Genomic DNA, 26,531 nt, shown 5'->3' with positions numbered 1-26,531 from the left:
TGCAATACAGAAATTGTAAAGTTAAGACATAAACATTGGATAGCAAAATGCTCACTGGGTCAAAAAAAAGGAAAAATGAAGAAGAAAAGACACATGTTTGGTGTAAAACAGGAAACATTTAGTCTTCATTTTCCAGAGCTGCAACCTTCATGGAGTCTCCAGAATTACAAGGTGTCAGGTTCTCAGAGACTTTGCTTGGGTAAAAAATCCTAAACAATGACCCTCACTTAATAAGAATAACATGCTGAAGTATTGGGAAATACATTAAGACTCATTTTTTATAGGCTTACTAGGAGCTCATTTTTAGTCAATACTGCAAGACAGACTTTTCAGGATAGGAGATGGAATAAAAATGAGCTCCTAAAACTTATTTTTATCTGTAAAAGAAAACATGTCTAATAATTCTGCACACCTGAATATAAAGAGTTTTTCACTTCCAGCCTTCATGGACAATTATATATCACTTAATGATTAAATACAAAATTAATAGTAGATATTAAGATTGATGTGATTTGGAATTGGTCAAATGTGCTTGGAAAAAAAATATCATCAGAATATCAACGTGCCTAATAATTATGCATGCGTGTAGTAGCAGTAGCATCGAGTAACTCATTTCAAATCGCCCTTATATTCCTTTCAAGTTTTTTTTTAGATGTATTCATGTTTTTCTTGGGCTTTGAAAGTATAAAACATTTTAAAAAGCAGTGTTTTTTTCAACTCTGATAAGTATTAAATCAGGTCCACAGCATGTAGCAGTTACTGTCTGCCATTGTAATTAACAATGATCAGTATACAACTGGTTTCCAGTTACTTGGCAGTTTATGATAAATAGCTACATTTTCTTGGTCATTTTGGAGTGCACAATAAAACATATGAAATGCCTTTAAACATGTTTGAATGTGTGCGCTCCCTTTGTTGTCTTTAAGTTACTCCTATTTGAAGAGAGCGTGTTTCTGCTCGGCCTGCAGGAAGGCTTGCTTCTCCATCAGCTTGCGGAAGAGCCCCTGGTCATTGGCAAGGAGCTTGGCGTGGCTGCCGATCTCCATCACACGGTGCTGGTCCAGCACAGCCACGGCGTCTGCGCTCTGGATGGTGGAGAGACGGTGAGCGATGATCAACACGGTGCGGCCGTCCATCAGCCGCTCTAATGCCTCCTGTACCAGGAACTCATTCTCTGCATCCAGAGCACTGAAACACAGACCAGGGCAAGTCTTATTATATAGTCAGTTATTCTCATCATGCCATTTCTCTAGAAACAAGTGCATTTTGTGGTTTGAAAATGTGGATTTCAAACATAAAATAATGTTAATCTTAAAGTTAAAAAAAGGTTAAAGTAAACTGCATTGTACATCTCAGGATAAATGAATAAAAAAGTTAACAGGTTAAGAGTTTGACAGGTTTGATTGCAAGCCTTGTGCTAAAGGTAGATTTTAACAATCAGTTCTTCTGTTCAAAACCATGACAACAAGCTTGACAGGAACTGTACTATTAATGAAACAAGATAAAGTCGAGACTTTGACTTGTCCTTCTAAGACCCTGAAAGGATAACGATGTTATGACGACAGGCTATTCTTGGAGTCATTAATTATTTTAGAAATGAAAAAAGATGATTGTAAAAGAATTGACGCATAACCTGAGGACACATCTTTTAAAGTAATACATTGTTAATACTATATAATTATAATACACACACACATATATAAAAATATATTAAAAAGATTTAGGATTTAGTTAAAGATATGAGATTTTAGTTACTTTTAAATAAGTATTATTTAAAAAATATGATTTATAATATATATATATATATATATATATATATATATATATATATATATATATATATAAGAATAAAGACAAAAAAATACAAGCATATATATTTTACGATGGCATTTAAGTCCCACATAAAAAACAAAAATCTAAGATTAATAAATAAAAAACATCATAAGAAGAGAATACAGTCAAATGTTTCGAGAATAAAGACGAAATAGTAAGAGAATAAAGACTAAAAGAATAAAGAATAAAGTCGAAATGTTTCGAGAATAAAGTCGAAATATTACGAGAATAAAGTCAAAATGTTTTGAGAATCTAAATGGTAGAAATTAAAGTTATAATGTTTTGAGAGTAGGCTATAGATTTTATTGCACATGCAAATGGTCCGGAATTATCACTCCTGAACAACTTCACAATCCAACTGAATTGATTAAAATAATTCTGAACCTCAGCATCATCATAATCTTACTAGGAAGAAAAAGAGTCATTTTTAAGGACTCGCAGAAACAGCTTAATATCAAGAATATGATATTTATTAACAGACTGAACAGGAACATACACTCACACACCCAATGGATATTCCTTTGTGGGGGTGCTGTAGCTCTCATTTAACGCTTTTTTTTAAATACACTACAAATATATGTGGGATTATTAGCAGAAATCATACCATGTGTCATACTCGCAGGGACAGTATGCTTGGAAATAATATTTCATGTCTTCCATTGCATTTATTATTTGTAGTGTGCCAGCCACCCAACAGCAAAAAGCTTTGTTCTTTTGGGCGGCCTACTTTTAATATAAGTCTCAGCTTTCAAAATCAGTTTTATAGCAAAACACAAATTATGTGTCTTATAATAATGTGTTTTTCAAGCTCTTTAATGATCAGATCGCTGTATTTATGTAAAGCAATTCATTAAATTAAACTGTTTTCTTGTGAAAATTCCAAAATTCCAAATTTGTGAAAATTCCACCACCTACTCCGCAAAAACGTCTGCGGTGTCCAAACTTTTATTCCTCACATGTAGCCTATTTAGTTAATTAAACGTTCTAAAAGTTGAAGTGGGCTCCAACTCGTTTACATAGGCAAAGCTATATTGTTTTATTTTCTGAGGTATCCTGTAGGCTATAACATGTAAGTGACTAGGCCTATTCACCAGCTGTTTTATTCATGGTATAATATAGTAAATTATTGTATTTAACGTCTTCCATTCATTATTTGTAGCATGCCAGCCACCCAGTAATCGCAATAATTTTGTGCTTTGTTGCTTTTAATATAGCCAAACACAGCTCAGCTTTCTAATCCTGTCAGTTTTATCACGAAATACAAATTATAAATGTGTTTCTCATTATTGCAAGTTTATAGCAAGATATAAAAGTGAAAGAACATCAGAAGGCATGAAAAAACAGTAGCCTATAGCTTAATTTATAATGAAAATAATGTCTCATTATTGTAATCAGAAAGACTCACATGCCGCTTAAACTGAAGTGAATACAGCGATCTGTCACGCCACATTAAATAGCATGGAAAAAAAAACACATTATTGTAATATATTGTTTGTATTTTGCTATAAAACTGACAGATTTAATATACTCTCAAAATATTTTAACTTTCACGAGTTCAAACATACACAATTTGCATGTGCAAAAGGCTAGAATATACTCTCAAAATATTTTAACTTTAATCTTTATTCTGGAAACATTTTGACTTTATTCTGGAAACATTTCGACTTTATTCTCGAAATCTTATATTTTTTTTTAACATGGCACTAAAACGCCGTCGTAATATTTTCATTAATATTTATTTCCTAATATTATATGAAAAGTGAGAGACAGTTGGAAATTACCCATTCAAAATTTGGAAAGGTATTTCAGAAGATCCCACAGTTTGAAAATGTTATTTGCTACTGCTAATTTATCAGTGTATTTATTTTTAAGTACAAGTGAATTTATAAGTTGAAGTATTCAAACAGCGTCTCACCTTGTAGCTTCATCCAATAACAGTATCTTTGGATTCTGTGAAAATCATGAGAACATAGATTTAATGTTTCTTTGATAAACAACAAATATTTCAGATTCACTAAAATACTCTCGAGGACAGATTACCTTCAGCAGGGCTCGTGCTATAGCAACTCTTTGTTTTTGTCCACCTGTTCCAACAAATCAATGTAGTTATGCATAAATTGTCAGGTGAATTTTAAACAGACAATTTTGTCCTGTTACAGACATGAATTTTACTGAAGTATCAGAGGTTTGTTCATACCGGACAGCAATACCCCCTTCTCTCCTACCACTGTATCATAGCCCTTAGGGAACTCCTGGATAAAGTCATGAGCGTTGGCTATCTGCGCTGCCCTGTAGATATTCTCTATTGTGACCTGACTTGGGTCTGCCGCCCCATAAGCGATGTTCTCAGCAATAGAGCAGGAGAAAAGAACTGGCTCCTACAACAATCAAATTCACACACAGAAATGAGTCAAATGGAGGCAGGAGATTTTCTTGCTGATTTTCTTTGTGCTGGTGGCGTTTCTTACCTGGCTTACAGTACCGATGTGACTCCTCAGCCAGTAAGGATTCAAGTCTCGTATATCATGGCCATCAACACTGACTACACCTGCATTTGAATCAAAACTATGTATTTATCTATACATTTTCACTGCTGATATATCTGGGGTATCAATATACAAGTATCAAGATTTTCCATTATATTCTTACTTTCAGCTCTCACCTGAATCAGGATCATAGAGCCGGAGCAACAGTGACACCAGTGTGGATTTGCCTGTACCACTGGATCCCACTACTGCCATTACAGACCCCGCCGGCACAGACAGACTTAGATCCTGGAAGATGGGGGAATCCTTCCTTGTTGGGTAAGCAAAACACACATTACGAAACTCCAGTTCTCCTTTTAACTGCTCTGGTTTTAACAAAAGCCCCTCTAAAGAAGAAAAACAAACAACAAAAAATAATTACGGCACTGCAGTTCACATATGAATAAGTTCAACAGTTTTTCTTAGGAACTAATGCCTTTTTAGGCATTATTTTAGGTGGTTATATTTACCATTGAGAGGAAACTCAGGCTTTCGGTCCATGAGTTCCCATAGACGAGTCCCTGCACCAAGCCCCTTCATCAACACGGAGTAGAATGAGCTGAAACCTAAATGAATCCACAGAAAAATGACAAGTTTTACTTTAAAGACTTTCACACAGGGCAAAAATTACAGCTAGACTGGTTTCTACCTGAATAAGGCCCACTGTGTGATGCTCAACCCCCACAATAGTGGTTTTGTTGGGAAATCCCAAAAGAACCGTGTTGAAAGAAACCTATTCTTTGCCTGCTCTCATGTTGCACACTGACTACAAAAATGATCAAGCATGCCTTGGGACCAGATAACCTAAATCAAGTGAATTTTAAAACCTGCTAATGTGGAAACTGAAAATGAAGCCAAGGATATGACTGAACTGAAATGAAAAGTTATTAGAAAACATACAAATCCTAATATATGTCAAGAAAAAAATGATGTAAAGTAAAAGACTGCTTCTTAAACCAGAGAAGATGAACATGTGCAAGCACTGGCACCTACAGCCAATTTAGTTTTAACTTTGAAAACTTTTGCTGTTTACCTGATGTTATGCTACATTGTGGGAGGCTTTTCTACTTGTGTTTTTATTTATTTAGTTCTACAGTGTTTGCCAATCTAAAACTTTGTGTAATTGAGTCGTTATATAATAAAGCATGTGGTGTATGCCATGCCTCGCCTTTTTTCTTAATAAACGTTACATAAGCTAGTTTGTCATTGTACTGTTTGTGTTTTAGAAAAGTGGAAGATGTAAACAAGTAAGTGAAATAGACAATGATCTTTTCATTTAAATTCTGACATCAAGATCGCAAATTCTCAAAGGTGAAAGTGAAAGCATCCGAAGCACGGTGTTACCAGTAATACTGGTTTTGTATTACTGTATATATCAATATGAACATTTCCTCATGTGACATCCCTAACATTGACAATGTGCTGTTTAATATTTTTGTGGAAACTGCAAAACATTTTCTCAAGATGCTTTGATAAATAGAAAGTTTAAAAAACAGCACTTGTTTGAAAAATAAATGTTTTCCAACAGTATAAGTGTTTACTGTAATTTTGATAAATTTTATGTGTCCTTGCTGAATAAAAGTATCAATTTCTTAACCAAAAAAAAAAAAAAAACATACTGACCCCAAACTTTTGAACAGTACTGTATATCCTCACATCCTCACCTGCAATGCTGATGCCCACCCAGAAGGCATACATCAGGAAAGAGGAGAGCTGCCCAACAGTCATGGCCTCACTGGCCATCAACAGACCTCCCTTATACAACACACTCAGCATGATGATATTTCCACTCAGTCCTGTCTGTGAAAGAAACAAAAACCTCAGAGCAGAAGTAGATAGCTACTTTATTAGACAAATGATCTTAAACTGACTTACGATTATCTATAATCATGCACAAAACTTAAATATTAAGTATCTCACCACTCCATAGAATCCAGCAGAAAGCACAGCCTCTTTCTTAGCCAGTTCAAAAATATAATCAATCTTTTCCGAGTACTTCTGCACCTCCGTCAGCTCTTTTCCAAAAGCCCGAACTGTCCGTATATTGCTGATCCTCTCTTCTGCTAACTAGGAGATGCAGAGCAGCTACAGAGTAAAAGGATCCCTTGGCTACTTGGCGTCTTTATGCTTACAATAGAGCAATGAATACAGCAATCATACGATAACTGTCCATGGTTTACTTCCATATCTGCAATAAAACATGCAATAAAGCCCCATTAAAAGGAAACAGGACCTCTTACCTGTGTAGCCTCTGCCAGCGCATCCTGTGTGCGTCTCGATATGGATCGTAAGAATCTACCGAAAATTACAGCCAGACAGGCAATAGGAGGAACAACCATCAGCACAAAAGCTGCCAGACTAGGTGACACATATAACTGAGGAAAAGAGAGAGAAAATTCAAGAACTAAATTGTGATGAATGTAGACACATTCTAAAATTCAAGCATGACTATAAACTCATAGTTCCATGAGAAACCATTATAAAAAATAAGTGTGACATTAGAATCACTGCATTCTACTGTATCTTCTATTTTTAGAAACAGATCAGGAAGTAACGAGAGTCAGATGTTGTGGCGGGTAGTTTAGCATGAGCACCTTTCACATTTTCTTGAGAAAATGTGGTTGAAATGTGATATTCGTAAAGGGAATTAGCTGCTAAAATGTCAAACTATCTCAAGCATCTCACCATCATGCCAACTCCGGCCCCTGCCTGGGCGAGGGAACGCAGCCCATCAGACAGGTTGTCAGTGAGGCAGTTCCCGACGATGGCCGTGTCTGCTGAAAGGCGGTTAATGAGCTCACCGGTCCGGGTCTTATCAAAGAATCCCACCTCCTGCTTCAGAATCGAGGAGAAAAGGGTTTCGCGCAACTTTCGCACAATCTGTTCCCCTGTGAAAGTCGAGAAAGGCTTATTAGAGACCAAGCACAGAAATGCATGCTGGTCAACACAGTGAATCAGATGAAATGCTTCTTATTAATGGATTTAAGAAGACTAAACTAGACCTCATAAAAAAAAAAAAAAAAATCAAACAATATGTACACGTTTAAAAGTTTGGGGTTGATTTTTTTTGAAAGCATTTATTCAAAACATAAATATCTTTATCTTTCACTTTTGATTAATTTATTGTGTCCTTGTTGATTAAAAGTATTTATTTCTTTAAAAAAATAAATAAAAAAACTTGTCAAAACCCAAACTTTTGAATCGTAGTACAAACCACAAAATTCCCCACAAAACAACTCCCTACAGCACTATGAACTATCTTTACTGCTTTACATGACCTGCCTCAAGACTTCACCTGAGATTTGCATGAGGTAGACACGAGCCGCGTTTGCAGCTCCCCCGCAGAGGAAGACCCCTGTTAGCATGATACACAGAGAGGTGAGGGAGGAGGTGAAGTCTTCTGGGGGACTCGTGTAGATGGTGTCTATCACTTTTCCCAGAAAATATGGTGCAGACATGGTGACAGAGCTGGCGATCACCAAAAAACCCACGGCAGCTATGGGGACAGTCAGAAGATCATTTGAAAGGTACATTTGCAAAAGTTACATTTGCACAAGTGGATATTTAATTTGCATTTTTCTTTAGTTTCATTTAAAAATATACATTTACACAGTAGCTCAAATAATTAAACTTGACACTTGTGACTAACACTAAGTTAACAGTTTTATTCTTTGCTATAAAGTGCATCCATCTGATATATATAATATGATATTCGATATTTATCTTTGTAAAGGTATCATTGTACATTTTTGTAAGGTATGTTAAACTCAACAGTTGGATTAATCTCAGAAAAAAGTAAAAACCAACCAAGTGCCTTAATTAACACTAAATAAGGAACATGAGCATAGTTGGACTTGCCTGTCAGTCTCCATCGCTGAGGATACGTCAGCTGCAGCAACTTCTTGACGTCTTCTGAGGGAACACGTAACGAGTTTTCTGAGGTTTTGACTTTACTCTCCTGATTTGACACGGACTTTGCGGTTTGTTTGGAGTCCGTGGATGTGCTATAGAGAGCAACCGTGTGTCTGGAGTGTGTCCACACTCTCTTTGGCAGAAACAAGCCTCCAGTTCTGAGACAAGAGAGCCAGGACAGGCTCCTTCCCTTATAGACGGGCATCACAAGGACATCACACGATCCGTTCTTGCACACTTGCCTCTTCCACGGAGTTCTTGAGGTCCGATTTGACAAATGATAAAATGTATCTGAACGACAGCAGGTAATGTTACACTGCTGCAGCTTCCCTACAGTAAACCTTGTCATTCGCAACATTGTCCCATACATATGGAGAAGACGACCAAAGCGAAGTTTACGAGTCTCGCCTAATGATTATCTGTCGAAACCTGCTGTATAAAGTCATATGACCAGTGTGTCGAGCGGTGCTGTAGATATTGGAGTATCTGGACACAGTCTTGACTGCATGGCACTGGGCTCTCGTTAAAAGGACTGAGTTATTGCAGGCCGGGGTCGACGGTTACTGAGCATTATCTGTTCCTGACAGTTTTCCCATCCAGCCCTTGTTTGCGTTATCTTAACACACGCCCAGCGCGTTCACCGGCAGCGCCCTGCCACAAAAACCTGCTACACGACATCTGTCGGACTTTAAAGTCAATTACAGTTCCAGTGACAGAAAAGTGGAATTTGACGTGTTTTAAAATAAAACCTGTATAAAAAGGTGACCCCCGGTGATTCCTTGACTTTCGAGGAAGCGAAGCGCTACAACACCAATGGACGATCTCCGTCATAGACGTTAATAGATGTCGCATTGGTCGGGTCAATAGCGCCGCCATCTTGGAAAGGTCAACGCGGGTTTAAGTAAATCTGTTTTAAATGTTTTAATTTAATACATTTCTTATATATTCTGATATGAATAGCTGCTAATTAATGGTTCTATGTATTGTTGATTTAGTAGCAAATATATAAAGTTAGTAAATGGTTCTTCTATTTATTATGATTTAGTAGCAAATATATAAAGTTAATAAATGGTTCTTCTATTTATTATGATTTAGTAGCAAAATATAATATAAATGTGTACAGACTGCTAGAGTTATTTATTTTTCTCTATTGCTTTAAAACTGAAGCTTTAAATAAACCGGACCCGTGTTTATGAAAATATGTATTATAGCGTTTACCTAATAGTCGGTTTTATGTTGACATTTATATCTATTACAATATGCATAACTGGTCAGCGTCTATGATAAACCTAAACATGTAAAAATGGTGCCTGTTGCACGTATCGTAGGGTTTGATGTTGACCTTTCCAATATGGCGGAGCTGCAAACACCGCGGCTAATGCGGAATCTACTTATTCTGTTCTATGACCTTTCTCAGACACGACAAGTCAAAAAGTTTAATAAACCGACCACTTGTTAAACAAGTGTTTCATCGGTTATTTGATGTCTGTTCATCGTTCAGTTCCTATAAATGGTGACTGAACAATCCATATATCTACATTTATTTTTATTTTTGTTACAATACAATGAACCAGTATTCTATGCCCATTCCATCCCCAAGCGTTGATGCTCGTTCTCGATTACTACTGTCTGCTGTTAAAGTGAAGAGGTTAGAGGTCTACGCAGATTCCGCACCGACAGCACGTGTGTTATGAGATTGTAAGTATTTTAGATAGCTAATCTCATTATATTAAAAAATTGCCTACGATAACACTTGTTATACTACGGTCCGTTTTATTCAGTAAAATCTAGCACGCCTGTTGAGTTTGTTTCGCGATGTGGCTTGCCAGGGCCTGCCAGACATCTGCTGGTGTGTTTAAAATGATTTTCAAACAGAAAACAGAGTTCACTTTAGTACGGTTTTATGTGACTTTTGACTTGGAAAATGGATATGTTTATGAAAGACTAGTGTTCTCTTTATTCAGATGTGTATGCATAATAATTAGCTATGTAATAATAATAACCCTCATGACAAAATACTAAAGTGAGTTTTTGAACCATACTGTAGTAAAGTGTATTATATCAAGTACTATATATTATAGTACTTAAACACTTTAATGAATGCTACAGCATACTGTATTAACTACATAGTGAACTGATAAACTGTAATACATACTGTAGTATACTTTAGTTTTTACTACAGTAAACTGCAGTGTATTGTAGTATAATATATCCTACAGTTGTAGAAAACTTAGTACAGTGTTAGGTAAAGTAATTACTCTCCTTGTTATATTACCACAGCAACTATAGAATAAACACAACAAACTAATTCAAGTACTTTACTACAGTACGGTTCAAAAACACTATAGTATTTACTATAAATTATAGTATATATTATATTATAGTTATTATGCTATTGTTGATGATGTTTATAATATATATATATACACACTTTTTTTTTCATGAAGAATAAATTATTATAGTTATTATGCTATTGTTGATGATGTTTATAGCATTGCAGTATATAATAATGCTAGATATTCATCTTCAAAACTGCAGATTTATCACCTAAAGAACGTCATGACTGTTATTTCGGAAGTTTAGTCAATTATTTAAACTATATATAAACAAGTTACAGTATCTGTAAATACTGTTGTTGGGTATCAAACACTGTCATATAAAACAAAAACAGACTAATATTTGAAATCTGATAAAAAATAAAGGAGTGAAAAAATAATTATTCAAAAATATTGGTCAAACTGATTATCTGTCTACCTCTAATGTCAACAATCTATTAATATTTAATTGGTCTTAATATATGTAAACACAGCATGATAATCTCTGTTTTTGTTCTTTTAGACACAAAGATATTTAGAAATGGCAGCCATTTTCTCTGGCATACATCTGAAACTGAAAAACCCGCGCACACCCTGGCCAGACAAACTAAAACTCGCTCGATTTGCATGGATATCAACACAGTGCCTTCTTCCTAATAAAGAGCAGGTAATTTATCTGATGTAGACTGGCTGCATATTTTTGAGACTCTAAAAGTTTGGATATAACTAGCAAATTTACTGCAGTATTTTTAAATGAATATTTTTCAAACATTAATGCCTCTTTTGCTATCAAAGGTTCTGTTTGACTGGACAAGTCATGCCCTCACTGGATTTTACAATAAGAAAGTGGATGTACCCTCGGAGGTGGTGGAGGGTTTATGGACCTACCTAGATGATATCCTTCACAGCAGGAAGCTTCATGATGTGTTGAGTCAGGGAAAAACCATTAGCCTTCGTCTCACACTAGCGCAGGTATTTACCAGTACTTCGGTTTTGCAATAATTTCACTTGGCCTCAAATGTGCTCTTGGATATATATAAAGATTTCATTTCTGTTTGTATTATTCGAATTTGTAAGTCTCTTTAATTTAGCTATTATTTGAATTTCATCAATATTGCTTGAATATTAGTAAAGATTTTCTTTTTTTTTTTTTTTTTTCAACGTTAACAAATACAATTCTTATTCTAAAGATTTTTAAAGACTTTTAACTAAAATGTGCCGTTGATTAAAATATGATGAGAAAAAATTTTTTTTTGAAAGAATATGATTGTTTCAAATAACACTAATAAAGTCAAAATGAAGGTTAAGTTTGCACACTTTTTCTATAATGACGCACTAAGACAGAGAAAAAGAATAACTGAAACATAAAGAATTCACAATAATATATAAAAATTGTATACTCTAATGTATTATTTGCAACAAGGACAGTTTTTAAATGTTGAAATGTTTAAATTAAAATCTAAAATTTTGTCAATGCTGTTTTTGATGGCTAAAAAATGATGTCATTTTATTCAGCATACAAATGACTAAAACTAATGAATATATCATGAAGAAATATTAATTCACTCAATTTTAAGGATTTTTTATGGTCTAAAAAAACTATGTAAAAATGAACACTGCTTTCATCATTTGGTTTATTTTATTCTAGATTATCAATGACAGGATTTTGGACTGTTCTTCTGGATTCAAATCTGTCAGTTTCCACACCATTCTGAGCTGTTGCCATGGCATCTTGACCTCCCCAGTGCTTTCTGTGACCTACACTGCTAAGTATGAGTTGTTAGTGGATCTCTTGAGTCGACTCTGTGGCTTGTCCAGCATGCATCTCAGGCAGCAGAAAAGTGACGAGCCTCTCTCTCCCAAAGTCTTTGAGGTTCTCCTCCTTGTTCTTAGCACCTACCTAACAGTGCAGAAACAGCAGGCAAACTCCAACCGAGTGTTTTCCCAGGTAACAGCACACCTCCTTCATCCTCTTCTCCTGCTCAGACACTTACTGAACACTAGAGTATGGACTGAGAAGGATGACGTCAAAATTCGCCAGCATCTGAGCAAGGAAATCCGGAGCAAAGTGGACGCTGTTCTTCAGTCAGCGCTCTTCATCCCTGATCATTTGCTGTCCTACAAGGAAGAAGTTTTACCATTGGAGGATAAAGCTGGGTCCAAAAAGAGCCATGCGGGAAAGGGCTTGCAAGGCCCCGTCAGTATGGTCCTTTTGAAACTTAATGCCCAAGGAACTAATGAAGAGGAAGAGGCTTTATTTTATGCCGTTAAATCAAACTCTCTCCCTCTGCTATTTAAATTCGCCCTAGATTCATTTTGTAAAGGGGGAGAAAACAAGCAAGTGATCTTCCACCTCATGGCTAAGCTCATTACTGCTTTGGGGTTCACAGATGAACTGGATATTGATGAGAGATTTAGTACATCGAACTGGGGTATTGCTTTACTCGCTCTGGAGAACCTCCTGAACTCCTGTTTGGCTGGTGATATCTATAATGTGGCTGCGGACAGAATACAGCATGGAGAGGTGCAATTGAATTTCTACAGGAAACTGGCTCGCCTATTATTTAACAATGCCCAGATGGGCATCCCAGCTTGGTACCGCTGTCTCAGAGCTCTGCTTGCACTGAATCACCATATCCTGGAGCCAGATTTAGATGAGCTCCTTTCAGCTGTGTGGGTTGATGCAGACAACATGGAAGTACGTGTTAAGAAAGCCAGAGAAGCACTCGTGTCTGCCGTCTTGCAAACTTATGCCAAACTTCGACAGCTGCCTAAACTTATAGAAGAGCTGCTTGATGTAGTGTGTCGGCCTGCAGCGGATGAATTGAGACCGCCGTTGTTGCCCGAAACGATACAAAGTGCCCTGAGTCAGTGTTTGCTAGACAATCCTCCGAGCCAAAACCTCGAGATCTGTTGGCTCATTTTGAAAAAGATGCAGTGCTTTCTTCTCCCCCACATCCAAGATGAAGCATCGGATTTGGCGCTGAAAGTGTTTTCTTTGAGTTTGCTCCTCTACGCTGTGCTCTTCAGTTTTAAGACCCTGGACAACAGCACCCCGGTGCCAATCGTGAAGAAGACTCAGAATCTTATGATGGAGATGCTGAAGGTCGTTGAAGACCTTTCAGAGAAGAACCTTGTCACCGAAGGGCCTTGGATGGAGAAGGTCCAAGAGGTGATCCTTCTGCTTACTCATACTTGGGTTGAGGTGGATACGCTCTTCCAGATTCACTGTTCTAAGTACACATCGCCAGCTCCCTCACAAAGTGGCGCTTTAGTGGACAAAGCCCTGACATTAAGGGACATGGACAGTCCACTTAGTATATTATTACAGAATCTCCTTGCGCTCCACAAGCTGAAGGTATGCTTGCTCAAACCATCTACTGAAACATCAGGTTCATCAGAGATGCAGAAAATGGCTCAGTTTATTCTAAAAAGGCAAGAACTTTCAATGATGCTCGACGCCAACCAGATCTGGGACTTTCAATTTTGTACTGTTAATCCCAACACTTATATGGCAGCCCACTGGTTTCTTGTTACCTCCAACCTTCCATTAATTGCCCCTTATCTTGGACAAAATGACACATCTGTTTTTGCAGAATGCATGTTGAAGTCTTTGCTTCAGAGTTTGGATGCCTCTGGAAGCAATTTGGAGAACACTGGGATCTCTGTCTCCTTAATATCCAGGCAATTACTCAAGGGTCCTGTTCTTTGTGAGCTCCCTGAGATTTTCTCTGCAGTGATAAAGTGCATCATCAAGGCATTTTTTGGACAGCTTGACTCATCACGCGTTCAGTTCGTCAGTCCTTCGTTTTTGAGACCTTGTGTGGAAATGGTTGGAGTTCCAGATGAAGAAACAAACATGAAGAGACTGAAAGCCATCGGCCAGGAGATGTTAGACTCTGTCAAAATGAGCTCTTCCATACCCCTATCTAAAGCACAGGTAGATCGATTACAGCAGCTCCTCAAAGTCACAAGTGTCCTGAATGGAAATGCAATGTCCTCTGAAGACTATTCAGAACTTTTTCTGACTTTGTTCACGCTGACTTCTTGTGTTCAGTGTGATGAAAGCATTGATAACTCAGTATCTGTTGGATTGCTCAAAGAGCTTTTTAATGTTATGGCTTCACTCCTGGTGGTTAAAAACTCTCAAATGATCCTGAAAGTTTTTCATGGAAGTAATGTCTTAGAGGCAACTATGACTTCCCTCTTTTCTCGGAGCAGCAAGGGGCTCTTCAAGGGTCTGGATGGCCTGATCTGGTTGTCTTTCCTTCAGTCAGTTCAAGACTTCATTCAGTCCCTAATTCAGCTCATAATCGACAGGAAGAGCAGCATGTGCCTCAATCTGGAGAAGTTTACCTCCTTCATGGTTGAAAGTAACCTCACTGCAGGAGTTCTGGCTGTAAATGCAGGGGATCTCTGCTCGCTACAACTCCATCTGGTCGCTTTAAGCACGCTTTGCAAAGAAATGATCACAAGCTTCAGCAAGAACAAACAGCTGGATCAGACTTTGACTCATTTGTTAGAGAAGGCCACTTCTGTCATGGAGCCAGCCATACAGGCTGTGCTGATACACAAGGGAAGTAGACAGATTCAGTCCTTCTCTGTTGAAATGGTAACAGTCATGATCAGAAGTGAAATAGCAAGAGCTTCAATCTCTGAAAATGACGGGCAGGAGAAAATATCCCACATGGTGTTCTACCGGAGCTTCTGCCAGCAGATCTTAAAGGAACTCAGCCCGGCACCACGCCCTATGGACTTCCTCGTTTCATCAATTCACTATCTCTCTGCGTTCTACATGGCTGCGGAAAAGACCAAAGCGACAGGTCTTGAAGAACTCCATATTAAGATTTTGCAGAGTATCCATGCGCTGCTGTCAGGTACAGTATTCTAAAACTTATCAAAATATTGGCTTGACTTGAGTAAATTGATGCCCCAAATTTTGTGAACCCTCTGCCTGTTCTGTAAACAGTCTGTCAATCATTTCATCAGGAACAGGGTTGTCGTTGTCAGACGTGAAGGAGCTGGAGGGGCCAGTAAAGGAGCTTCTAAATCAGCTGGTGTCCAGCTGTTCTCAAGAGCAGTTCCATCTATTACTGCTGATGCTCAGAGAGGGACTTGTGCCAGCAAAGATTGAAAGAGGCCACTGCTCTGTAAGAATCTTGTAGTGTTTATTGTTATGTGGAATAATATAGTGTAATAGTTAGTACATGCAATGAATTTATTAAATAATGCCATTCATTTGTTTACAGGCTTAACAGTTTTTAAAAATCTACAGAATAAAGTCCCTGGTGCCAATTCATCAGTAAATGACACTATTTGTAAATTTATTAGGGATTAAAACCCAGACAGGACACATAATAAAGCAATTTGCTTTCTTTATATTAGGAAATTGAAATTGACTTAAAGTGAAATACAAACACCAGTGGAGGATTTCAGGTCAGAGGACAAAAACATCTTAATGCATGTATAATTAGATTAATAATGAGTTGGGAAAGTTGTTTTATTATTGAATTATTGCAGAGAATAGTTCATCTTTGCATTTTGATGCAATCTGAGAAATAGGATCTGTCTTGAATGTTGCATAAATTGTCACATAAAGGTCTATTATTAAGTTTTCTTTGATTAAAAATGAACTAGTAATGATTAACCATCATTTAATTGAATGACAGACTGAAGTCTTATATTTAAAAGTCTGCCACCAGATTTGTTGTGTGTCTTTATTCTGGATGATTGAAGTTGACATAAAAAGATTAAGTTAACAAAATCCATTTATTTTTTCTTTCTCAAAGCATATGAGTTTCTAAGCATATTTGTAGTGTGCCTGATGATATGTTTTCTGTTTTTTCTTTCACAGGAGGTTCTGTCCATGGTAACATTTATAAAGCTGCTTGCCTGTTGTCAGTTTCCAGAGCATTGCTCAAAGGCTTTTTGGCTCATCACCCCACAAATCATATCTACTCTCATTGTACGTATTTCAATACCTGTTTTTTACCTTGTTTCCCACTTGATAATTTTTTTTTTCATTTTTGTTTTTTCTGAATAAGATTAATCACACATGCATTTCTGTTGTACTAGTCTCTTTTTAATGCAGTTGTCTTTTAAAGAGAAAAATATGATATCCTACTTTTTGTGTAAACTTCTTCATAAGCTTTGGACATTGAATGTTTGAGATTTAACAATTGATAGACAAATTGAGGGAAGCATTGTCTTCCAAAAAACCTGTAACAATATTAAAGCCGGTAAACCCAGGAACAATGCAGAACAAAGAAAAATATTATTTAATTTTGATAACTTTACAGTTTAATTAACACACAAGGAAGAAGTGCTTTAACAAAAAACATGAGGCCCACATTTCCGCTTTTAAACCTTCCAATTGTGTGGCACTGTTTACTTCCTTTATAAATGATTTCCTGGACTTCTTGCTTAAATAAAAGCTGTGGGACATTATGGAATAAATACGATAAAGCTTTGCTTCTATAGAGCCTGTAATGTTCCTTTAAGGGTGCCTAGAGAGTTGGCTGGCAGTAAAAACACCATGCAGCTAGCTTTGTAAAACCTATCTCATACCTCACCCACCGGCCTGACTCTCTCTTGTCTTGATTTAGCATTAAAATTCATCTGCCTGGAAAAGTCAGGTTTCAAAGTCTTGTCTATGTCACTGAGTTCACTCAGAGAAGGACTGTGTGTGCCTGTCAGTTTACTTTTATCACTGCACTTTCTTCTCAGTGTCAGAACTTGACACGCTAGTTGGAGTTCACCACAGCGACCAGAAGCTTTAACCTTGTGCTGTACACACATCTATACTAGTCACAAATATAGAACAAGCTCTGTAATCCTCGCTGTTGTGATTAATATTTTATATCACTGATCGGTTGCTCTGCAGTTGAAGGGTATTCTGTTAGAAAGTGAACTGATATTGTGCTACATTTAAAGGTGTCTGCAGGATTTCTGGTAAATGTCAGCCTGGTTTCTAAGAGATTTCTATTTCAAATAGATGCTGAACTTTCTATTCATAAAAGCAGCCTGGAATTTTTTTTTATCATGGTTTATGCAAGAATATTCAGAATCACAACTGTTTTCAACTTTAATAATAATAAGAAATGCTTCTTGAGCAGCAAATCAGCATATTAGAATGATTTCTGAAGGATCATGTAGCACCGAAGACTGGAGTAATGATGCTGAAAATTCAGCTTTTCCAGCACAGGAATAAATAGCATTTAAAAATATTTCACAATATTACGGTTGCGAAATTACGGTAATCAAATAAATGCAGCCTTCTTTCAAAAACATAAAAAATCTTAAATGACCCAAACTTTGTGTCTAATAGCACTATGGTCTCTTTCTTCTCATATATTATTTTTTTCACTTGATATTGAGAGACATTACTATTAAATTTCCTCTTTTTTTTAATTTGTCATAAAGGAGTCCAGCAAGATCCCTTCTCTGACCCGTGCACTGACGTTACCAGCTCTCGAGACTTTGACCGTCCTGCTCCGGCAGGGTGAAGCAAAGATCTCCAACCCACATCATGTCATTGTGGTTCTGGGCGCACTGCAGTTTGTGCCTCTCGACAGTCATTCCATGGAGGACTACCATGCTGCTTTTGAGGCCATCCATGAAGCCTTGTTTGCAACTATCCACTGCTACCCTCAGGTGAGTATCCTGGGACTGGAGGGAGAGACAGATAGGAGCTTAAACTTGATAAAAGGTACACATTTTATTGTTGTACTCTTTCAAGTTTGAATTATATCCTTATATGTTTTAAATTGACTTAACAAATCAGCCAGAGGCCATGGAGGTAGAAACTGTGCCAGATGCTATCAGTTTTTTAAAGATGGGTCTCTGATATCTGTTCATCTGCACTTGTGTTGGGAAAATGAATCCCAAAGCATGGATAAAGAATACATTATATCAGTTAGTAAACACATAATATATCCGTTAGTAAATATAGTATGACGTGTACTTTCTTGAGATGAAAAGCATTGTTATTCAGACTGACTGTTTTTTATTGTTTTTGTTGTTTTTAAAGTAAAATACAGTAATTTGCTCTTATTGTGCACTTTAAAAATAGTGGATGTCATGGAAAATGTTACATTAAAGCGAACTGCTTTGAATAATGCTCATGTTTCCATAGGTTTATGCAAATAGGTGTATTACAGGCTAATGCTCCTTGATGTTAGGAGTGAATATTACAGTGCCCTAGAGAGGCGTTTAATTTGCACTTAATATGAGGGAAAACTAAAATGTAGTTTGGGAAGTTGCCACAAATCCTGAGGGGAAAGGAGCCTGGTAGTTAAGGAATATTGGAACTGTGTAAGACTTCAAGGTGTACAGGTTGCTTTGCCAGTGAAAGTACGAGACTTGGTACCATCTCAACATGACCTCATGTAAAAGTCTATTTTTAAATGATCAAGACATGCATTGTTAAATCAGAGATTTAAATCAGTTAATTGAAATGTCCACATAACTGATTCCTGATTCCTTAGTAGTTTTTGCCAATAAAGTGTAAATCAGAAACACTTATAAAACATCTGTCTTAAAGGGGTAGTTCACCAAAAAAAAGAAAATTCTGTCATAATTTACTCATCTTCATGTTGTTCCAAAGCAGTATGAGATTCTTATTCTTTTGTTGCTGTTGTTGGAATGTTGGTAACCAGACAGTTGCTGGTAGCAAGCCTTTAAATGGACAATTCAACCAATTTTGTGGTAAAATATCCCTTTAAAACTCTCACACTTGAAACTTTACATGGTAATGTCAAAAACAACTGGATATGTTTTTTTTTAGAAAACTTAACGGCCCAATAAAAAGTGATAAATCACCAATCACTAGTACAGTATCTTGCTTACATTGTTGTTGCTAGGATTCAACTAATACATCAGTCTTCTATTAAAATGTTAAATTGATTCCGGGTCAAATGTTTTTATATTCATTGGATACACATAAAGGATTTTGGATTTTACGCTGAGTCCAGCTGTGCACCAGTTTTGAAAGCTTTAAATGTTTGCAGGTGATGTTAAAGGCTTCTCCTACCTTCCTGAATTGCTTTTATCGCTTGGTTTCATCAGTCATGCATGAAGGCAGACAGCGGGGTGACTCTGACAGAGGTAAGCCACGTTCAGAAGTCTTTATATTTAAACGTTATGTACAGATAAATCTCTAAGTCTGCATTTACTTGCATATACTGTAAAACTGTAATATTGTTATAATATAAAATAACTATTTTCTATTTGAATATATTTCCAAATGTCATTTATTCCTGTGATGGCAAAGCTGAATTTTAAGCAGCTGTTACTCATACATAAAACACAATTTTCTAAAAACAATACAAATCCTAGTCATTTATTAAAACATGTACACTGTTCTATATAAACAGACTTTAAAATATGTTTAAACATAGCGAGAGATGGTACAGATTCTATATGTAATGTGCCTTGAAGCTCGTTCCATACATACAGAGCATAATTAGAAAAATCAGAATGATCTCTGTATGAAAAATCTAATATTTTTGTGGAAACTGTGATGCACCACCCCCCCTCCCCCCGCAATCTTTTCAGTAGCATTTTTCAATAACCACAAACATTTGAATACAATCTTGAAAACTAAAATAATAATTTATTACAAAAAAATTAAATTCACCCAAAAAGTTATATTATTAATAAATACATATTGACCCCAAACGTTTGAATAGCAGTGTGTACTGTATGTGTATATAATAATTACAGTATATTGAGATATCTGTTCACTTGCTGTTGCTTAAATCCTATTTAATCGATTGATAGAGTATAATATATTTGTAAAAATCAATCAATAATTAATCCTTCCTGTCAATAAACAATCCATCCAACCCATTGTTGTAACCTTTTACATAAGACTTCTGTGCAAGCAAACAAATCAAGTAAGATCAATGAATTCAGAGGCCTTTTCTTGTCAGCATGTCTGCAGTTATTGATTGCTGTATAGTGGACAAAAGAAACTGGAAAGCACCTGATGCTGGCAAGTTATTACATTTGAAGTTTGATATGAAAAGTGTCCTGTTATCAACCAATGAGTCATTTATTGAGTATGAATAGAGCCATATGTCTCCTGATAATTTCCCATCTACAAGTTGCACTGAATTCATTTATTGTGCAGAAAGCAGATGTTATTTGAAGTATGATTCACCTAATGAGACAAGCACCTCGGTGAGCCGTGTTCAGAGACAGACGCTTGCAGACTGTGGATTGAATTTCAAAGTGAAGTGAAGGAGAAAAAAATTCCATGAAGAAAGAAGGTTGAATTTGATCCTGAAGCTTGAGGCTCAACACATTTTAGCACTGAAGGCATATCCTTTTTGAATTGAGAATTCTTTTTATGACTTAACGTTTAAAGCCTTTTTTTCTCTGTCCATTAGTCTTTCTTCATTTCTCAGGCTTTCATATTTGACATCAAAGTTTGGTCAGAACTGAAATGTATTTAAATGTGAGGCAATTTCAGTCTTATTAATCATCTTATGGTGCTTTCTTAAAATATGAATTTGATGCTCACTCTTATCTGTCTGACAGATAATCTGGCTTTGAAAAGATTTAACTAGGATTCAGATTTATAATCTAAAATGTATTTAAAATGAATGATTGGTGGTTAATGCATTCAGTTCCTTTTTAAAGAAGGAGAACAAAATGTGTAATTAATGGGTATGGCAATACTTGCACATAACAGACAATGGTACACTACCATTCAAAAGTTTGCTAAGATTTTTATTATTATTATTATTATTATTAATATTTTTAAGAAATTAATGGTTTTATTCCGTAAAGATGCATTCATTTGATCAAAAGTCACAGTTATACATTGTTACATGTGTAAATATGTATTTCAAATAAATGCTGTTCTTTTGAACATCCTCTTCAACGTAGAATCCTAAAAAAAATGTATCATGGTTTCCATATAATATGCAGAGCAAGCATTTTTAACATTGATAATCATAAGAAATATTTCGGTAACGCTTTACTTAAAGCCTTTATGCATAATGCATTATAAAGTTTACTAAAGTGTATAATGCATTATAATTATTCATAATGTGCAATGTAATAAATGATATCTTGTCGTAAATAACTATAACCAAATTTAAAATGCATAGTGTAACACTGAATTGATAAGTGTTTTAATGTATCTAATTATTCATGAGATTGTATAACGCATTATAAGGTACATTACAAGGCATAATTAATGCATTAAAACTACTTTTATAATGCATTATACATAAAGGCATTAAGTAAAGTGTTACCAAAATATTTCTTGAGCAACATATTAGCATATTAGAATAATTTCTGAAGGATCATGTCATTCAAATACAAAACATTTATTTTAAATTGTAGTAGTATTATACAAAATAAATTGATCAAATAAATGCAGCCTTGGATGAGCAAAAGAGAATTCTTATACAAGTGGTATTTTGCAAACCTATTATGTTTCGATTAACGATGCCCTAAGTCATTTGGAATATTAAACATAAAATGTAAATAGATATACACACCCATCTAAAGGTTTACGGACTTGTCTTACGGAGGTCATACTAAGTTTTTTGAATTAGAGTTCATTATTAGATTTTAATTAAATGCTCCAATGGCGTTAAGCATAATTAATCACATGCGTTAACAGTTCTAATTAAAATATTACAATTACTTTGTGATCTCTCTCTCTCTCTCTCTCTCTCTCTCTCTCTCTTTTCAGCTTCTGAGAAAGACAAAGAGTGTCTTCTGAAGTGTGCCATGCTGGTGGAGAGGATGTACACTCATATTGCCAATGCTGCTGAAGATTTCACAGTCATGTCTTCATTCATTGTTGCCCAGTATGTCAGTGAACTGCAGAGGGTGAGGCACTAGTCATTATTAGTTTTTATCTGCAACATGCCCATGCCAATTTCTACTCAAATGCTTCCTGAAAATGTATTTTCTGCTCTCCTGAACTGCCTGCCAATATATGCTAGAATATTCTAGAAGGATCTTCTCAGTGTCATAAATCTTAAACTACACAATTATAGCTTGAGAGTTGATGCACTGGGACTGATCCGATGTCCTGCACTCCTGGCAATAATGCTATTCTAACAGACCAGAGGTCGGGTTTGAAAGGAGAAACACATTGTTCAGTGTGATTTGAGAGTCAGTTGTTTTTGTCAAAAAGTGTGAAATGCATTTGACCTCTAACTGGCCTGAGACTCAAGTTACTGCACTGAACAATCACATTGCAGATTATTGTTGTCATTGTGTACTCTCACTGAGTTTTCTTCTGATTTCTTAGGTGACGCTTCAGCCAGAAATTAAGGCACATCTAACAGAAGGCATATACTGTATCCTGGACCATTGTGTTGAACGAGACATTAAGTTTTTGAACACCACCCTTCAAATGGGTGTCAAGGAAGTGTTCAATGAACTGTACAATAGTTACACACACTATCACAAATCTCAAAGACAAGGGGAAGAAAAGTACACAGTCTAAAAATGGCATCCCCTGCCTTAAACGGTTTGTGTGAAGTGAATAAATCTGTAATTTGTAATGTTTACTTTTAATTAATCTGTTATAATTAAGGATGACTTTAGAAATGTTTCAAAATATGTTGTATGTTAGTTCATCCAAATGTGAAAATTTGTTGTCATTTACTCACCCTCATGCTGTTCCAAACATGTATGACTTTTGTCCATACAGTGTTGTTTGATTCACAGTGTTCTACAAAATAGTTTTTTGTGTTCTGCAGAAAAAAAAGAAATGCATACAGGTTTGGAACAGTCATCATTAGGGGGAATAAATAACACAATTTTCTTTTTTTGGGTGAACAATCCCTCTAAATGAGGGGGAAAAAGTCTGTTGTGATGATGTATTTTGTACTTTCTCATTTTTTGTAATCGACAAACAGGATGTTTTTTTTCTGAGAACAGTTCCTTTTTTGTGTGTGTAACTATTACTAGTGTCCTCAGACAAACCCTATTAAGTAAACGACTTATCTAAGAGTTAAAGTGTTATAGTGGTGTATCCGAGTTGACAACCTAAAATCCTGAAACGATGTTGGCGAAATCCCATCTCAGGATTGTGCTTCTGAGTAAACCAATTAACCTGAGGCTGCTCCAGGTGGACTCTATAAAATTAGTGTACTGTGAAAGTGTCTCCTGGATGAAAAATAACCAATTAAAAATGTACCCTATTAGACCTATATTGTAAAAATGGTGTTAAACATTTATAGAACAGTCACATCAACTGCTCTGGTGTGCCTCAACTATTTAAGCTGTACTGCAGTGTACAATAACATTGTGTTCCTGAGGTTCTCTTTGAAGAGAATTTGGATGCAAAACAGGACCAACCTCGGATGCAGACTGAATAAATGTACAACTATATGAACACAATGCCATCACAATACAACAAAATGTTCAACATGCACTATAGAGGCTGACAACCATGTCATTCACACTATCCTAGAGTGGAGGGATTATTGACTATGCTGTTCTGGCTTTTCAAGTGGCACTTGGCTCTGTGAAACATGTAGATGTGTGTCTGGTGGGCAAACTGATGGTGGAGCTGTTACACAACTGCTCCGTAGGTCGTATATTGCCGGGATTCCCAACCACATTCCTGGAGCACATCCAACACTGCACATTTTGCATGTCTCAGTTCAAACAAACCTGATTCAGGTCATCAGCTCATTAGTAGAAACTCCATGGGTGTGTCAAAATAAACCAGAACCAAGAACGTGGTTCGGAGCCACTGCTTTAGAAGACCTGGTTTGTATTGTTGATCTTCAAGAGTTGCATCACCCTCATAAGATTCACAGAAGCTCTGCAGCCATTCCTGTTTGAAGTTTCCCCGGCTTTCATTTCCTTTGTTCAGCAGAGTCAGGTAATAGTGGGTACCCTAGAATTGGTGTCTGTAGGGGGTCTTGCATGTAAGTGAAGGACTAGAACGGTGCAGAAAACATCCGAGCTGGCAGGGATGATCAGACCAGTGGACGATGGCCAAGACTGTCGAAAAACAGATTCGCCTCATTAGCCCGGGTGAATGCTCAAATGTAGGCCCTTAGATACAACAAACCATTGAATGAACAGGGTAAAAGACGTTTGCCCACAGTACACATATACAGACAGGTCATAAAAATAACTAATATAAGATGAAAGCGGTCTTATTCACACTCACAGAGCATGGATATCTGTCTGAAATTTTGGATGACAATTAGAATTGTGCATTTATCAAAGGTTATAACAACATGCGTCAGTGTGTGTTTATTACAGAGTTCCAATGTTATTTCTCACATTCTACCATATTTCATGCATGGCTGTACGTTTATTGTCATAATAGTCAGCTGGCCTTACATTTAAGGTTTAATCACTCAGTGAAAGTGTTGACATGTTTGAAAATGTGCACTGATATAAATATGACAAGTTGTCTTTTGGAATCAAATTGTTTTCGAATGTTATTGTTTTTCAATCAAGGTTAAGAGTGGTCATTGACTTCATGTTGTTATATAGTCCAGCAGCCAATTTTGAGAATGCTGTTATTTCCCTATGGAGATGGAGCTTTCATAAAAACATGCTGACCTTTTATAGCCACTATGAGATCTTTATTTTCCATAAACTCCCTGGACGTTTTTACAATTCACTTCAGGCTGTATCTCAGAACAGAAAACATCTTATTCTACGTCTTTAATCTTGACATAATTGTACAGTGAAAATCTCTCATCAGAATTAAAACTTTTTCCCTGAATGGCTAAATGTCCACTGGGCGTTTATGCACAGGGATATTCATGTGACAAGGGAATAAAGCATATTTTTGTCACCACCAACATGACAAAATGGTAGGTTAGAATTATAAACATACTCCCTGCCTAAATGTGGCAGTTTAGGCATAGACTCTCCTTTCATTCTTGTTCTTAAGCCATCATGACTTCTAGAGGAAATCCTTACAAGTGATTTTGGGGGGACTAAAAAAATATTGGAAAGGTGGGGGAGTAATAAAGCATAGAGACCTTTTACAAAATATGGATGCCATAGGAAATGACATACTCTCCAATTGTAGGCTATGAGCCAAATGTTCCCATGGTAAAGAGGTTTCAGATGCCAACCGTACAGTTACAGAATAATAATGTGAAGTTTAATGACGTTCTTGAGGCTTGCATTGTTTTTTGACTATAAATCATTTTATCAAGCTTCAAATCTGCTAGAATTTGCAACAGATATAAGTACCGGTCCCATAAAATCATGGCAATTCAGATACAGAAAATGGCTTAAAACTAGAAATAGGTATGGGAAATATTGGTGTCTGGCAACATTTTAGTCTATTGCCATTACTAGATGACAATTGAAAATCTTATTTAAATTTCATCCTTAAAAGCTTAAAAGGTTATTTCACATTAATATTTATACATTCTTTTCACATTTCACATTTTTGAATTCTTATAACTATATGTTGGTGTCATCTGCAAATAAATAAACCATTTACCTTATTATGTTATTATATTTGAGAGGCCTGAGTCTCGGCACATCATGATTGAATCATCTGGCTATTTGTTATTTCATAGACACTCAATCCTAATCAATTTACAGCACACTTACAACATCAACAGCTGTCCTGGAGCAATCTGAGGATAAGTGCTTTGCTCAAGTTTGAAAAGGGATTAAATGGGGTGCCACTTGCCAGCCCAAATCTTTAACTGCAGCGCTGTGTGCACATAAAGATCCAGTCTGCAGTGCTTGTCATCACATGAAAAGTAGGTCATTCAAGTGTTTCCTTGGAAGTGCAGCAGTGTTTCTAAATCTGCCTCGTCCTTTATTCAAATTAATAGATGGCTCAAAAACATTTTGGATCTCAGGTCAAATTTTAATGAGTTATTTAAAACTGAAGAACCTAGTTTGTCTAACTGTAGCTTACATTATTCATTACAGTAAGCTACTGATAATTTAAATTTTTTTTTATCTATACATTAGT

General features: G+C 36.2%; 2 protein-coding genes across 3 annotated transcripts; one reads left to right on the top strand and one right to left on the bottom strand.

Annotated features, from left to right (window-relative positions):
* Positions 1 to 96: 96 nt before the first annotated feature.
* abcb10 (ATP-binding cassette, sub-family B (MDR/TAP), member 10) lies at positions 97 to 9,148 on the bottom strand. The gene is made up of 13 exons (XM_042736897.1): positions 8,217 to 9,148; positions 7,654 to 7,854; positions 7,044 to 7,246; positions 6,599 to 6,733; positions 6,279 to 6,425; positions 6,023 to 6,158; positions 4,829 to 4,924; positions 4,496 to 4,705; positions 4,302 to 4,381; positions 4,031 to 4,211; positions 3,874 to 3,917; positions 3,749 to 3,783; positions 97 to 1,188 (listed from the first exon to the last, which is right to left on the bottom strand). Exons 1-13 carry the CDS (start codon positions 8,638 to 8,640, stop codon positions 933 to 935), a joined length of 2,148 nt encoding a protein of 715 aa, XP_042592831.1. The 5' UTR covers positions 8,641 to 9,148; the 3' UTR covers positions 97 to 932.
* On the top strand, positions 8,438 to 25,007 carry urb2 (URB2 ribosome biogenesis homolog). Of its 2 annotated transcripts, none has more exons than XM_042736895.1 (11): positions 8,438 to 8,575; positions 9,871 to 9,968; positions 11,109 to 11,252; positions 11,381 to 11,557; positions 12,234 to 15,462; positions 15,575 to 15,735; positions 16,440 to 16,550; positions 17,996 to 18,238; positions 19,594 to 19,690; positions 22,296 to 22,435; positions 22,863 to 25,007. In XM_042736895.1, the coding sequence occupies exons 3-11, from the start codon at positions 11,127 to 11,129 to the stop codon at positions 23,058 to 23,060; spliced, it is 4,482 nt and encodes a 1,493-aa protein (XP_042592829.1). In that variant the 5' UTR covers positions 8,438 to 8,575; positions 9,871 to 9,968; positions 11,109 to 11,126; the 3' UTR covers positions 23,061 to 25,007. The 2 variants fall into 2 exon arrangements, with proteins under 2 accessions (XP_042592829.1, XP_042592828.1); XM_042736894.1 differs by lacking the exon at positions 8,438 to 8,575 and adding an exon at positions 9,607 to 9,783.
* Positions 25,008 to 26,531: the final 1,524 nt, after the last annotated feature.

This window comes from Cyprinus carpio, chromosome B13, assembly GCF_018340385.1.
Source record: "Cyprinus carpio isolate SPL01 chromosome B13, ASM1834038v1, whole genome shotgun sequence".
Taxonomy (NCBI): Eukaryota; Metazoa; Chordata; class Actinopteri; order Cypriniformes; family Cyprinidae; genus Cyprinus; species Cyprinus carpio.
This window is presented reverse-complemented; position numbering and strand designations above follow the sequence as displayed.

Excerpts from the sequence above, each read along its gene's own strand:
- abcb10 (XM_042736897.1), bottom strand. The coding sequence starts at position 8,640 with ATGTATGGGACAATGTTGCGAATGACAAGGTTTACTGTAGGGAAGCTG. Across the intron at positions 7,247-7,653 it reads CTACCTCATGCAAATCTCAG|GGGAACAGATTGTGCGAAAG; the intron begins GTGAAGTCTTGA and ends CGACTTTCACAG. Across the intron at positions 6,734-7,043 it reads GGGCCGGAGTTGGCATGATG|TTATATGTGTCACCTAGTCT; the intron begins GTGAGATGCTTG and ends TCTTTTCCTCAG.
- urb2 (XM_042736895.1), top strand. The coding sequence starts at position 11,127 with ATGGCAGCCATTTTCTCTGGCATACATCTGAAACTGAAAAACCCGCGC. Across the intron at positions 15,463-15,574 it reads TATCCATGCGCTGCTGTCAG|GAACAGGGTTGTCGTTGTCA; the intron begins GTACAGTATTCT and ends TCATTTCATCAG. Across the intron at positions 19,691-22,295 it reads GCGGGGTGACTCTGACAGAG|CTTCTGAGAAAGACAAAGAG; the intron begins GTAAGCCACGTT and ends CTCTCTTTTCAG.